Source organism: Macaca mulatta, chromosome 10 (assembly GCF_049350105.2).
Source record: "Macaca mulatta isolate MMU2019108-1 chromosome 10, T2T-MMU8v2.0, whole genome shotgun sequence".
Classification (NCBI taxonomy): Eukaryota; Metazoa; Chordata; class Mammalia; order Primates; family Cercopithecidae; genus Macaca; species Macaca mulatta.
This window is the reverse complement of record NC_133415.1, coordinates 7,347,579-7,362,646: the sequence shown is the minus strand read 5'-3', so window position 1 is coordinate 7,362,646 and position 15,068 is coordinate 7,347,579. Positions and strand designations below refer to the sequence as shown.

The 15,068-nt window shown below is 52.7% G+C and overlaps 1 protein-coding gene across 4 annotated transcripts in view; it reads left to right on the top strand.

Moving 5' to 3' along the window:
- Positions 1-15,068, top strand: part of PARVB (parvin beta) — a 136,211-nt gene that overhangs the window by 73,356 nt on the left and 47,787 nt on the right. For all 4 annotated transcript variants that reach the window (XM_028827619.2, XM_028827618.2, XM_077949370.1 and 1 more), the window contains exon 3: positions 2,960-3,030. In XM_028827619.2, coding sequence (XP_028683452.1) covers positions 2,960-3,030 — 71 coding nt within the window. The remainder of the gene's footprint in view (positions 1-2,959; positions 3,031-15,068) is intronic.

Sequence of the window (15,068 nt, the reverse complement as noted above, 5' to 3'; positions counted from 1 at the left end):
GCACACTTTAGAGACCACCAAAGTCACACAGCTCAGAGATGGCACGGTTCCTGGTGTCTGCTCTCAGCTTCCTTTTAGGAAAAACAAAGAGCCTCTCACAGCCTTTTTCTTCTCTCCCAGAGTCCCTGGAGTCCCGTTTCTCAATGCAGGATGTCAGAAAGTCCCAGGGCACTCGGCAATGAGGGTTCCTCGCCACCCCAAGACCTACCAAAGGAGAGTATGTGGGTCCAGGCCCCTCTGTGTTAAACATGCCTCCGTGAGTCCGGGGCCCGCTGAGGTCTGGGAATTGCTCCTCTTTAGGCCGCATGAGCAGCCCCTAGCGGACCGAGGGCCATGGTATTCAGTGGCCCGCAGGGGCTTCATGTCTGGGGTCCCAGGCCAAGGTGAGCCAGTCATGAATGCTGACAGGCGGCAGGGGCTGATGGTGAGCTCCGAAGCCTCTAGACACAGAGGTTCCTCATCTAGGGCAAACGCCTGCTCTGAGTCAGACCCCTGCCCTGTGAGATGCAGCTGCTCCCTGGTCTGTGCAGAGCCTCTGAGCCCAGCCTACCATCACCATCACCAGGTGGCCGGGAGATTCCGGCGGAATCCGCAGACAGACACACCGCCACACACAGCTGCCTGCCTGGGGCCTGCCGCCCACCCTCTCAGGCCCACTGTCCCCCTCTAGGTGGGTTCAGGAATGAAAGCTACCCCACGGGGACAGTTAAAGACCAGAGATGCCTCTGAGAAAGTGTTTGGTGACACTAAGACTCGAAACGGCGACTCTGTCCTCCACTTTCACAGTCTCTGGGTCAGACGCCCCGTTCCTCTCAGTGGTCCCGCTGACTGGGGCAGGACCCCTCAAGGAGCCTGCAGTCCTGGGACATCCGAGCAGGCACGGCACACTGCCCAGTCCAGGGGATGTCGGGGGGTCAGACGTGGGCTCAGAGCCTTCAGGAGGGAGCTGCGAGTTCCCTTGGTGGGGGCCACATGAGCTGGGCGGGCCCAAATCTTGCTTCTCAGTTCAGCGAGAGCTAGGTGTGAGGACATGCTAGATAGGGCAATGCTTAGATTTTTACTGTGGGTTGAAGGGGCTGTTCCCAGAAATGGCCTCTCCGAAGGCTGGGATTGGGTAGTGACCTGCTCGCTCTCCGTCCTGCACCCCCTCCCATACACGTGTGGATGCACAGCCTGGTCCTCCTCCTTGCCCACCTGAGATAGGTGGTCCAGAGGGGGTCTCAGACATGGGTCACACAGGCACACCAAGTCCTTTGGGACAGGAGAGCTTGGAAGATTTGGCGTTTGGGCACAAGGATCTGAGCTGGGGAGCTGAGATCTGAAGGGTGAAGGAAATGGGCCAGGGAGAGAGTGTCGGACAGTGGGAGCAGGTGCCACGGCTCAGGGCAGGCAGCAGTGAGGCTTCAAGGAGGAAGGCCAGATGGGCTGGAGCAGATTGCACCAGGAGGGCAGGAAATGAGGCTGGAGAGGGGCCCTGGAGGCTGCATGGAGGACGCTGGCCTTGATCCCAGCAGGAGTGGGAGGCTGTGGAGGCCTTTGCAGAGACATCGTCAGGACTCCCAAGTGCTCCCTGCACGTTACCTGGAGTGTCCTTCTCAGGCATCAGATCTGTGTGACTTTTAGTTTCTCCACGTGGTCAGTTTACATTCTGCTGCCGGGAAGCTGCATCACATCTGTATCAGTGGCAGAGTTTCACTCAAAGCCATTTTCTTTCCTTCTTTTGTATTTTATTTTATTTTATTTTTTATTTATTTTTAAAAATAGAGACAGGGATTTCACTATGTAGCCCAGGTTGGTCTGGAACTCCTGGGCTCAAGCAATCCTCCTTCCTCAGCCTCCCAAAGTGCTGGGATTACAGGTGTGAGCCACTATGCCCAGCTTCAAAGCTGTTTTCATTCTGACTGACACGGTCAGTGTTCCCAGCCCATGGGAGCCTGTCTGGGCTCTGGGACCCTGGTCTCTACTGTGTCCTGGCCGTCTCCACTTGTATGTCCTGGGGGGTACCTGGCTTCTGCCTGAAGCCTCTCTTGTGCCTTTTTTCCTCTTTAAGAGAGAGGCGTGGTGTAGAGCCTCCTGGTGAGTGGAACCTGGGCCTCACCCGCCCCATGCTCTGTGCAGGTCCCGGAGCTGGACAGCATGGGCAGCCTGAGACCCCCTCGCCCTTCCCTGCGTGTGTTCAGAGGTGCTCGGCGCCCGCTGGCTTCTGTGTGGTGCTGGGCATTTCTGCTATGGAGCACGCCTGGCTTCTGTGGGTGCCTCCTCCACAGTCCCGCCTCTGCACCATCTCCACGGCACTGTCCTCCATGACGGGCTGGGCTGGCTGCCTGGTGTCTGTGGGATCCAGGCTAAAACATGGAGGGAAAGCAAACAGGTAGAGAAATAGAAAGAGGATGAGGATGAGCACATTTCGCTGTTAAACCTCATCCACCACCCCTTTTTTTTTTTTGCTATTTATTTCTCAATATTTTTTCTGCATGTTATTTTCATACAACATTGCATATTGATTCTTTTCCACTGAATGTACCAAACATTTTCCATCTCATTATAACCATCCCAACTCTTCCTATGTATTTATAAATAGTGGCCACAGGGAACTACCTGGTGCCTGGAGCTTTCCCACATAACGGATCCCGGCCAGGGGATGCATCTCATGCCCTGTAAATACCGCTCTCTCCTTATTTCTCCTGAAACATGGAAATGGTTTGGACCAGCTGCTGGCGGAGTCTGGGAGGGGCGAGGTCAGGCAGAACGATGGAGTTTGACTTCATCCCCTTCCGGAAGAGGGGAAGGCGGGAGGAGGCCCCATCCACCTTCCAGAAGGCGGTTCCTCACAGTCACCCTCCCCTAGTGCTGGGTTCTCTGCTTCTCCATTTGTCAGAGATGAGTCGGCCTCCCCCGGCTCCCCATGTCCCTGCTACCCCCACAATCGCTGACCGTGACTTCCTTTTGTCCCTGGCAGAGGAGAACGAGGAGCGCACGATGATCGACCCCACGTCCAAGGAAGACCCCAAGTTCAAGGAACTGGTCAAGGTACGGAGCTCCGTCTTGGTTGGAATCTTCCTCTTAGGGCGAGGCCTTGGCTTTGGGGTTCAGGGCTCTCGTGGACAAAGGGAGCTAAACCTGGGACTCCTGAAAGGGATGTTGGTGCTGCGTGAGAAGGTGGGCAGACGTGTTGGCAGAAGAGGATGGCAGGGGGGATCCAGCCCACAGTGCCGAGTGCCTCCCATGTGCCCTGCTGGGCTGGGGCTTTAACAACCAGGCTTGTGAACTCTTGGCTGGACAGAGCCCGGCAGGAGGGGATTTTAGGATTAGGAGTGAGTGCTGGCGTGAGCTAGTGTAGTACCTTACAGATGGAGTTGGAGCTCTGTCTGGAGCCTGGTGGAGTCTAGATTCAGATTTAACCCTGAAAAGCAGGAGGGTGACCCCTCTGGCCACTCCTGCTGAGGAGCCATCTGATGTCGATGCCTGCGCTGAGTGGACAGTCAGTTTCCACCACGTCTGGAGGCGTGGATCCCAGCTGGGCGGGGAACCCGGCTGCCCCACTCCCAGAGGTCAGGGAACAGTGAGGGAAGGGGCCCGTGGCGCCGGTCTTCTGGGGCAGCGGCTGTCCTTCTCCAGCGTGGCTCCTGTTCGCCGTGAGGCAGTGCTTGTGTGGGTCCAAGTACAGATTGCAGTTTTGGTTGCTCTGATCTAAACCACGGTAGGGCTTGAGAGGGAATCTCCTGAAGAGGAGAGGCTGTGGGCTCCGCCTGACCCTGGTGAACCCAGGGTGGGCTCTTGGGCAGACGGCTGTGGCAGACACAGACACTTGACTTCCACAGCTTATGGCCAGCTTGGGCACCCCGGGATTCTTGAAAATGCAGATGATGACAGTGTCTGCCAGAAACAGACATTTTTCTATTAAAAGTGCTTTTTAAAAAGCTTATCCACCTTCACCACCACAGTGGACCTGACACTGGGCTGTACAGCTGTGTTTTCATGAGGGCTCATTCAGAATAAGTAAAATGGCTTGCAAGTTATATTCTTTTAAAATTTACATTGAGGCCGGGCACGGTGGCTCGTCCCTGTAATCCCAGCACTTTGGGAGGCCAAGGTGGGTGGATCACCTGAGGTGAGAAGTTCGAGACCAGCCTGGTCAACATGGTGAAACCCTGTCTCTACTAAAAATACAAAAAATGTGCCGGGCTTGGTGGCGGGCACCTGTAATCCCAGCTACTTTGGGGGCTGAGGCAGGAGAATGGCTTGAACCTGAGAGGCAGAGGTTGCAGTGAGCTGACATCTTGCCACTGCCCTCCAGCCTGGGCACCAAGAGCAAAACTCCGTCTCACACAAAACAAAACAAAACAAAACAAAAAACCGAAAATAAACCATTCCAAATGTCAGTTTTAGGGTCCACCCAAAGATATTGACTCTTAATAAATTACTTAATTTGTTTTATTTTTTCCCTCTGAATACCCACTTTGTTATTTTGAACAGAAGAATGTCGACGAGGAAAGTCACTGTCTTTTAGCCACCAAAATGTTGTTCTCGGGGGATATTTAAGCAAGGGATGCATGAGAATTGTCAATCTTCTCCAGAGAAACAGACCCCATTGTGTCAGTATCTAGAGAGAGGTTTATTATGATATTGTCTCACTTGACTATGGAGGCCGAGAAGTCCCACAACCTGCCGTCTGCAAGCTAGAAAGCTGGAGGGCCGGTGGTAGAGATGCCAGCCTGCGTCTGCAGCCCTGATTAGCAGGAGCAGGGTGGGAGAAGATCCAGGTGCTGGCACTAGCAGCCCCCTGCAGAGAGAGGTGAATCCCACCTTCCTCCACCTTTTTGTTCTATGGGAGGAGGCCCACCCGCCTTGGGGAGGGCTGTCTGCTTTACTCCATCCACCAATTCAAATGCTCATCTCCTCTGGAAACTCCCTTCCAGACACACCCAGAAACAATGTTTCACTGGCTGTCTGGGCACCCCAGAGCCCAGGCAGGTTGACACAGAAGATGAACCATCCCATACACCTTTCTAAAGATTTTTTTCTTTGATTTTTGAGCAATGCTTGAGAGTTCACAAACTCCATTCACGGGATTATCTTCTTGAAACAACTCCCTGGGAGCTATGTCATTCTTGCTTCCATGTGGAGACTCAGAGAGAAGTGAACAGGCTGGGTGCCATGGCTCATGCCTGAAATCCCAGCACCTTGGGAGGCCAAGGTTGGGGGATCGCTTGAGCCCAGGTGTTCAAGACCGGCCCGGGCAACATGGCGAAACCCTGTCTCTCTACAGACAGAAAATATATATATATACAAAAATTAACTGGGTGTGGTGGGAGGCGCCTGTGATCCTCGCTATTCAGGAGGCTGAAGTGGGAGGATTGCTTGAGCCCAGGAGGTCAAGGCTGCAATGAGCTGTGATTATGCCTGTGAATAGCCACTGCACTCTAGCCTGGGTGACAGAGCAAGACCCTATCTCAAAAAAAAAAAAAAAAAAGAGAGAGAGAGAGGTTTAAGTAACTCCCCACTCCCAGGTGCTGGGGTCGGTGATGTGTCTGGGCTTGAGTCACTCTGTCCGTTTGGTGCTGTGTTCACTGAGCCGGGTTGAGTGCAGGGTCCTGTGCTGGGCCCTGGGCCCTGGGGCTGGGGGATGGATAAGTGATTTCCCTGCTATGCAGGATTTCATTTATGTTCCTCCCAGATATCTGCAGCACCACCCACCCCTGCCTTTGCTGCTTTGCCACCAAAAACCCCCAGGCTCTTTTGGCCTTGGTGGGGCAAGGGCTGGGCTGCTGAGTGCCAGCCCACCGTGGAGGGACCACAATGTCTGTGGCAGCCAGGGCCAAACTGAAGGGACCCGTGGAGGCTCCGGCTGCTCCGCCTCTTCCAGGTTCCAGATTGAGAAGAAGGCCACATTGAGGAGCATGGGGTGGACTGACTGGGGAAGCGAATTAACATCCTTTGGGGCAAAGTAGGACTAACGACAGGAAGGAGCCAAGGAATAAATGCCTCTCCCCGACTTCCCCGATGTTCGCTTCTGAGACCATGGCTCATGGAGATGGGCCGCGTGGCTGAGCATCAACTGGGTTTTCTTCTGAAGCCATAATCAGCTCATGCACCTGCCTCACCTCCCTTCCCCTCCCTGTTGCTAGCCTGGGATGCCCTCCCCTCACCCCCAAACCCCTGCCAAAGAAAATACATCAGCGGTGAGCTTTGTCCTGGTTCTGTTTCGCAGGGAACCTGGGCCAGAATCATGGTCCCCAAAGATGACCATGTGATAATCCCTGGAGCCATTGACTATCATCTTACATGGCAAAGGGACATGACAGGTGTAGGTAACGACCTTGCAGTGGGGAGGTCATCCTGGATGATCCAGGTGGGCCCAATGTGTTCACTAGTGTCTGTATAAGAGGGACATGGGGAGCTTTGCCTGCACATGAACGTGGCAGCTTGACCCTGGAGGCAAGGTGGTAGCTTTTGGCTCTGAAGTTGGAAAAAGGGGCCACACGCTAATGGATGCAGGTGACCTCTGCCTCTAGAAGTGGAAAAGACAAAGAAATGGATTCTGCACTGGAGAACCCAGAAGGAACCCTGGAGCCTCCAGAGGCACCAGCCCTGCTGACACCTGGATTTTAACCCAGTGGAACAGATTTTGGACTTTGACCTCTAGGACTGCAAGAGAATCTACTGAGCTGTTGGAAGCCCCTGGGTTTGTGTTAATTTGTTACAGCAGCCACAGGTAACTAACACCATCCCCTTCTCCAGGCTGTTGCCTCCAGCTGCAGCTGGCGGACCCTGGCCACTAGCGCCAGGCAGGGTGGGTTTTGGTGCCTGCAGCAGCAGCATCCTTGGCCATTTCCTAGAAGGGCCAGTTGCCAGACACTGAGAAACCTGTTACTGTGACCATCCCACCAGCTTGAAGCACATGCTTCTGGAAGGCTCCACCTGCTCTCAGACTGCAGGTTGCGTCTCAAAGCAGGCTGGCAGACGTTTTCCACTCTTGATCAATGTTTTCCAGAATAAGCATGGACACAGCAACCAGGAGAGCAGCATCGGTTTGGCTGTCAGTGGCATGTTAGTTACTGTAGTGGTGGCACAGAGGGGATGTACATTAAATATTAGTTCTCCCTGAACCACACGCCTTTTAAACAGAGAAGCGTGTGGGTGGCAGCAGGTGAGCTGGCTGTGCTGAGCCAGGTGAGCTGGGCTGCACTTGGTTGATTCTCATTTCTCGGGCATGCAGGGGGCTCTCTGTACGGCCGGGATTTTTCCCTGAGTCTGGATTTGCTCATGTTCATGGGCTCTCAGCACCTCCTTTCTTCTGGTTTGGGGAGTCAGGTCCTCACTGCACGAGGCCAGAGCAGCATGCTTGTGCAGGTAGGGGTGAGCAGGGGAGAGTCAGCCTGCGAGCCACTGCCTGAGCCAGAGGCTAGCTCTGTGGCCCGTCTTTGGGCTGCTGCTGAGCGGAGCACCCACATACATGCTCTGCCCAGACCCTTCCTGTGTCATTCGCCGCCTCCCCTCCTCCTTCACTGCCCCGGCCACCCTGACCAGCTTGCTGCTCTGAGAACACACTGAGCCAGTGCCCACTGGTCATCAGATGAAAGGGGACATCCCATAAGCCCACCCTCACTTCTGACACCAGTGGCAAGTTCAGGATCTCCAGCACTGCCCTGAGGTTTGATCATTTGCTAGAGGGACTCCCAGAACTCACTTAAAGCTGTCACACCCACTCTCACAGTTATGCTTTCTGATGGTGAAGGGATACAGGTGAAAATCAGCCAAGGGAAGAGTTGCCCAGGGCAGAGTTGAACGCACCCACACGGCACCTCCATTGTCCTTTCACCGTGGGGTCATGGGCAGCATTAATCTCCTGGTGATGTGGGACAATGCGCATGCGGTATTGCCAGTCAGGAGAGTCGTCTGAGCCTCTGTGTCCAGAGTTTCTGCTGGGACTCCCTTGCATGGGCGTGGCTGACTGTCCACATGGCTCATCTGTCTCCAGCCCCTCCAGCAGCTCGCCGATGCAGTGCAACCCAAAGCCCCTCCCTGAATCACACAGTTACTCTCTGGCTGGCCTGAGGCCCCCAGGTAAGCAAAGGTACTTCATCTGGCAAGGCATTCTGGGGCTTAGGAGATCACCTCCCAGGGGCCGAGGGCACAGGCCCAACTTCTCTGTGGGCAACGTTAGGTTCATTATCACATACCTGGTCTTTGGACTTTCAAAGGCCCGTGTCTGGAGCTGTCTTCTCCACTTCTTTCGGTTTTCTCTCAATGCTTCTTCCTTGGAGATGTATTTCCTGCCCCCGTCACTCCATCACTCTCTTCCTAACCCCAATTACTTTTCCTTTGCTGGGCTTGCTCCTGCCTGGAGTCATTTCCTACTTACTAGTTTGTTTTTGGTCTTTCTCCTCCCTTAGAATGTAATCGTATGCTGTGAGCGACCGTGACCGTTCTCTGGCCTGCTGAATCTCCAGGGCTGGAGTCCTGCCGCACACAGAGCTAATTCATCCTTGACGGACAGTGAGAGAACTGATGGGGGTTTGTGTCAGCAGCACCAACATGAGGTTCACACCAGGATCTCCCAAGATGGCATGCGGCTTAGAGACAAGACAGACGTGGTTGCTTTTTGTTGTTGTTGTTGCTGTTGTTTTGTGTTGTTGTTTTGAGATAGGGTCTTACTCTATTACTCTATCACCTAGCCTGGAGTGCAGTGGCACGATCTCAGCTTACTGCAACCTCTGCCTCCCAGGCTCAAGTGAGTCTCCTGCCTCAGCCTCCCAAGTAGATGGGATTATACACATGCACCACGACGCCCAGCTAATTTTTTGTATTTTTAGTAGAGAGAGGGCTTCACCATGTTGGCCAGGCTGGTCTCAAACTCCTGACCTCAAGTGAACTGCCTGCCTTGGCCTCCCAAAATGCTGGGATTACAGACATGAACCACTGTGCCAGCCAGTTGTGGTTTTTTTGCTCCACCCCAAACCTGTGAGATGGCAGGGAGCAGGCTCTGGGAAGAGGAGGTGAGGGTTGGGGTAAACCTCTGGATTGGATGGTGATGTAGGTGGTCCCAGGTGCTCGCCTTGGGAGGAGATGGCCAGTCTGGATGGTGCAGATAGAACACCTCCATCCACATTACCTGCGTGATTCTCTCTGCTTTCCAGAGCATCCTTTGTGTGCTGTGGACTGTAATGATCTAATGCTAGTGGATTACATCTAAGTAGGCCTTAGTAGAGGCCACCTCCCAGTGGTTCCTCGGAGGCATTCGGTCCTGAAGCAGACGTTGTTAGTGCAAAGCACGGACCGTATGCAGGTCTGAGCAGGTCAGGGAACAGACAGGTCTGGCCGACATCCTGACCCACTGGATATGGTGGTGTGGCCATTGCTTGTGGCCACATTGCAGTCTTGAATGTCCCTCTTGGAAACGGGGGACATTTCCAAGGACGCCTGGCTGGCCCTCTTGTTTTCTCTTTCTCTGTTCTCTGTCATCTGCACTTTTTCTCCTCTTGTCTTGATTGCCTGTCCTGTCTTCTCGTGTAGATACCCCGTCTGACCTCTGCTGCCTTGGGACTGTCGCAGTAGAAAATATTATGAGCTACCCTCTGCTTCTGTTTAAAAAAATCCTTAGCTCTGACTAAGCCAGGCACTGAGAATGAGGCCAGTCATTCAAAACTTGTCTCTGAGCATTGATTATACTCATGTCTTATACTGTTAAGGGGTGAAGGTCGGCTCTGGGGTCAGCTTCCTGGATTCAAATCCCAACTCAGATTAAAGTGGGAGGCTAATAGCACCAACCTGACAACCTCAAAGTGTCATTGTCAGGATAATGTTAGATCATATACTTGATCACCCGTTAGCACTGTCAGAGCAGTGCTGGGAACATGAGCGTGAACAGGGCAGCCCGGGAGGGAGGTGAATGGACAGACGGGCAGTGCCAGTTTGGAAGTGGGTGCAGGAGCCTGGAAGACTTACCTGAAAGTCATCTTTGCTGGTGTTTCTTCTTGTGTATTTTCTCTAACCTCCAGCAGCGACCTGAATTACTTATGGGTGAACAGTGACTGCTGCCCAGGCAACTAGAGGTTTATAGATGAGATACTTTAAATTTTTAGTGATTCTTAAAAGCGGGAGGGGCAACGGGGCACGGTGGCTCATGCCTGTAATCCCAGCACTTTGGGAGGCTGAGGCGGGCGGATCACGAGGTCAGGAGATCGAGACCATCCTGGCTAACATGGTGAAACCCCGTCTCTACTAAGAATACAAAAAATTAGCCGGGTGTGGTGGCGGGCGCCTGTAGTCCCAGCTACTCGGAAGGCTGAGGCCGGAGAATGATGTGAACCCGGGAGGCGGAGCTTGCAGTTAGCCGAGATTGCGCTGCTGCACTCTAGCCTGGGCAACAGAGCCAGACTCTGTCTCAAAAAAAAAAAAAAGGCGGGGGGTGGGGGAGGGTGGCTATTCTTATGCTTTCCAGAATGAATAGCCAAGGGAAACCTATACAGTTGCGATATAAGGAGAAACCTAGACCTGGCCTTAGCCTCCGGGTCCTGATGCAGATTCCTAGCACACAGCACCTAAAACCTTTGCGATTTCCTGAGTGATAGGAACGTCTTTTGTTTTTCATAATGAGACTTGGGTTTATGCTAATGAGGTGACTCAGGGTGGGGGCCGGCCCCAGAGTAACCAAGCACAGGATTAGAGGGGTGGGGCTGTCAGTCCTACCCACCCCCCACCCTCTGGGAGGGGTGGAGAGGGGCTGGAGAATGAATCAAATCGCCAGTAGCCAATGATGTAATCAGTCGCCTACATAATGAATCCTCCACAAAACCCATCAACAGTGGGATTCAGAGAGCTTCAGCGCTGGGGAACACCCATGGAGGTGCTGGGAGGGGGACATGCAGGGAGAGGGCATGGAAGCCCCTCCCCTCCCCGAAAACGCTGTCCCATGAAGCGTTTCCTATTAATTACACTGTCCCTGAGTTCTTTTTTTTTTTTTTTTTTTTTTTTGAGACGGAGTCTCACACAGGCCAGGCTGCAGTGCAGTGGTGCAATCTCAGCTCACTGCAACCTCTGCCTCCCAGGTTCAAGTGATTCTCCTGCCTCAGCCTCCCAAGTAGCTGGGATTACAGGCGCCCGCCACCAAGCCCGGCTAATTTTTTGTGTTTTAGTAGAGATGAGGTTTCACCGTATTGCCCTGGATGGTTGCAAACTCCTGAGCTCAGGCAATCTGCCTGCCTCAGCCTCCCAAAGTACTGGGATTAGAGGCATGAGCCACCGCACCGGGCCCGCTGTGCCTGAGTTCTAACCTTTATAGTAAGTTGGTAATCCTAAGTAAAATGCTTTTCTGAGCTCTGTGCATTCTGGCAAATCACTGAACCTGAGGTGAGGAGCCCTGATTTGTAATCAGCGGGAAGAGGAGCCTGGTAGCCGCATCTGCAGCTGGTGTCTGAAATGAAGTCCGTTTGGTGGGACTGAGCTCTTAGCCTGTGGGGTCAACTCCAGGTAGTTGGTGTTAGAATCAGATTGAATCGTAGGACACCCTGTTGGTATCAGATAAGCAGAGAGTTGCTGTTGGAATGACACGTTGGGTGTCAGGAAAAAACCACACAGAACTCCTTAAGCAGACTGGTTGAAAGCAGGCTGACTACATCTCATCTGGGGGTACGTCTCCCCCCAAGAGCAGATTTCACATCTCATTCCCCGGTTGATTGGACAAGACCCTTCCTGGTCTTTAAGTTCTGTTTTCTTCCTCCCTTTGTCTCTGTGAAGAAAATCAGCTGCATGAAAACCATCCTCTGGGCAGAAATTAGTGCTGTTGGAGCCACACAGAGGTGCCCTCCCGTGCCCCCTGGGCCCCACTAGGCCGCGTCTCCCCCTGCCTGTTGCAATCAGCCCTCGTCCGACTCTTTTTGGAAGTAATTAAAACGTAACTGTCATAGCTCTGGGGGAGACAGGCTGCAGATTCTGATTATAATTCAGAAGGATCTAAAGGAAAAGTATTTTTTTTTTTTTTTTAATTCTGGTTAAAGCAAAATCTCGTAAGACGTGCGTGATGGAGTGGTGTGCACGAGCACAATTAATGCACATCCTAGACATCTGCCCGCAGGATTCGGGGTTGGCAAGTGAGTGCGTCCCTAAAAATAATGACTAGCGCTATCTTTAAAAAGTCTTTTGTGACACAGCGGATTAAGATGGTTGGCCTGGGAAGTACGGCGGCAGCATGAGCTGTGGTATCCAGGAATAAGTTGTACCTCCTCGGGGTGGCGGTGGAACTGGGCTGTGAACGGTTTTTGCTTCCCAGAGCAGACTGCCGTGGCCTGCTGCGTGGAATTTGATTTTAATCTTTTTGTTTGTTATTTTTAGGTTTGATCTTGGACCGGGTTCGAGATCCAGATGCGATTTTTTTTTTCTTTTTTCAGTTTTCTGTATAGCAGCAACATTGTCTCTTGTATATTTCCTAACAAGACTGAGCTCTGAGCACGGCAGCCTCTGGAACCAAATGTCTGCATGCCTAGGAGACCTTTCTAGGAAGTCCATAGGTGGTTCTGCGGTTTGAGCCCCTTCTGTGGGTCTGTGCCTGCTTTAGCCACGGGGAATATGACATTGAACAAAACACAGGCCCCGCCTGGGAGGAGCTGCCAGGCCAGCTGGGAAGACAGACCTGATGAGTGAAAATGAGATCACGTGGCCTACATGCTCCGAAGAAGGCTGAGGCAGGAAACAGGACTATCTTCTCCCCACTGAATTGTCCTGGTATCCTTGTTAATATCAGTTGACTGTGATGTGAGATTTATCTTGGACGCCTCTTTCTGTTCCATGGGTCTGTGTCTACCTCAATGTCAGTCCCACAGTTTTGATGACTGGAGCTTCGTAGTCAGGTTTGAAACGGTGGAGTGGGGTCCTCCAGTTTTGTTCATCTTTTACAGATTGTTTTGGCAATCCCGGAGTCCCTTGAATTTACATGTGCATTTTATTATTATTATTATTATTATCATCATTATTATTATTTTTAGATGGAGTCTTGCTCTGTTGCCCAGGCTGGAGTGCAGTGGTGCAATCTCAACTCACTGCAACCTCTGCCTCCCAGGTTCCAGCGATTCTCCTGCCTCAGCCTCTAGAGTAGCTGGAATTACAGGCACACACCACCATGCCCGGCTGATTTTTGTATTTTTAGTAGAGACGGGGTTTCACCGTGTGGGCCAGGCTGGTCTCAATCTCCAGACCTCAAGTGATCCACCAGCCTCGGCATCCCAAAGTGCTGGGATTACAGGCATGAGCCACCGCGCCCGGCCTCTATATGCATTTAAGACCTACTTGTCAACTTCTTGAGAAGCCATCTGGAGAGTGATTAATTTGTAAAAATGATACTTATTATCTTTTTGAACTGCCAAAGTAATATATGCTGCTGAAAACCTGGAAGACAGAAAAATCCACCAGAAGGCAGGGCTGTTTTTTTTTTTTCATATGTGTCTCTTCAGACTTCTCTGTGTTTTTCATTTTTCTTATACAAATGTGGAATCATTCCAGAGCTAGTAAGTGTCTGGGGCCACATTTGGCTTAGTACCTTGGGAGAAATTAGAGCTGGAGTTACTGGGTCATACAGTGTGCACAGGGCTAGGGGTTGACTTATTTTCCTTTCTGAATGAAGACTCTGAGGTCCAGAGAGGTTTAGCTGTGTGACTCAAGGTCACACAGCTAAAACGCTGGTGGAGCTGGGTCTTAATGCAGACCCTACGTATTCATGCCATGCTGTATTTACACAGGCGTGTGCACCAGTGAGTCAGGATTTTAGGGGGTGTTTTAAAATTCTGCCTGTAAAACCTTCTTTTTTTTTTTTTTTTTTTTTTGAGACAGGGTCTTGCTCTGTCACCCGGGCTGGAGTGCAGCGTCCCCATCACAGCTCACTGCAGCTTCCTCCCAGGCTCAAGCAATCCTTCTGCCTCAGACCCCCGAGTAGCTGGGACAACAGGTGTGCGCTGCCACACCTGGCTAATTTAAATATTTTTTTTTTTTGTAAAGACGGAGTCTCACTTTGTTGCCCAGGGTAGTCTCAAACTCCTGGGCTCAAACAATCCTCCCGCTTCAGCTTCCCAAAGTGCTAGGATTGCAGGTGTGAGCCTCTGCACCAGGCAAACCCATTTTAAAGCCATTAGCCAAAAATTATAAAAGACACGCAGAATATGACGAGTAGTCACTTATCTAGTATTTGCGGCATCTCTCGGGCTTAGGGTTTGCTGGGTGGTCTGAGGAGGTGGAAGAGGCACTGTCGCTGGCCTTACCTGGCTGTCAAGGGCTGAGTGGTTGGTGGAGGGAAGAGGTCTGTGGCCTGGGAGGCTGCAGGTGGGAAGGAGGTCAGCCGGGGAGCTGGGAGGATCATGGGGAACCCATGGTGGAAATCAGGGTGGCGAGAGAGTGGAAGCAGGCAGAGGAGGGCTTCGAAGACCAAAAAGCGTAGTTAGGATTGCTGCTCCGTGTGTCTGAAAACTTAGTGTTCCCTCTCAAAGTTAGATGACACACTTTGAAAACAAACAAACAACAAAACAAACCCATAAAATCTCACTAAATGGCCAGAGCAAGTTCCCGGGGGGTGGGGCGTAGACGCAGGGGCCTGGGTTCTGTGGCTGGGGGAGTTGGCTTGGGGTCAGTGGCTGGGTCAGTCTTCAAGAGCCACCCTGGGTGGCACTCCAGGTCTCTTGGTCTGGGGCGAATACCCTGACCCGAGCAGTTTCACGGCCCCCTCCCCTCACAGCCTGGGGGAGAGTCCAGGGTCGGCCCTGTCCCCCTCCCCCCATTCCTGTCACTGTTAGTCCCCCATGCTCAGCTCACTGGCAGGGCTCCTCCTGGCTGTCCCCTCTGCCTCCAGTGCTCTTTCCTCAGGTGTCCTGCCTGCCTGCCTTCTGCCTTCCTGCTTTCCTGCCTTCCTTCCCTGGAAAGGAGCACGCCTGGGGTGTGGCAAGTCCTGTTAGAGACACTCATGGAACCCCCCACCCTCCCGTGGGAGGAGCATGGGGAGGTGGGCCCTGTGCTTAGGGGGTCCTGGGTTAGGGACAGCGCTGGAAGTTGCAGGAGGGCATAAACCAGCCTCAGAAGAGAGTGGG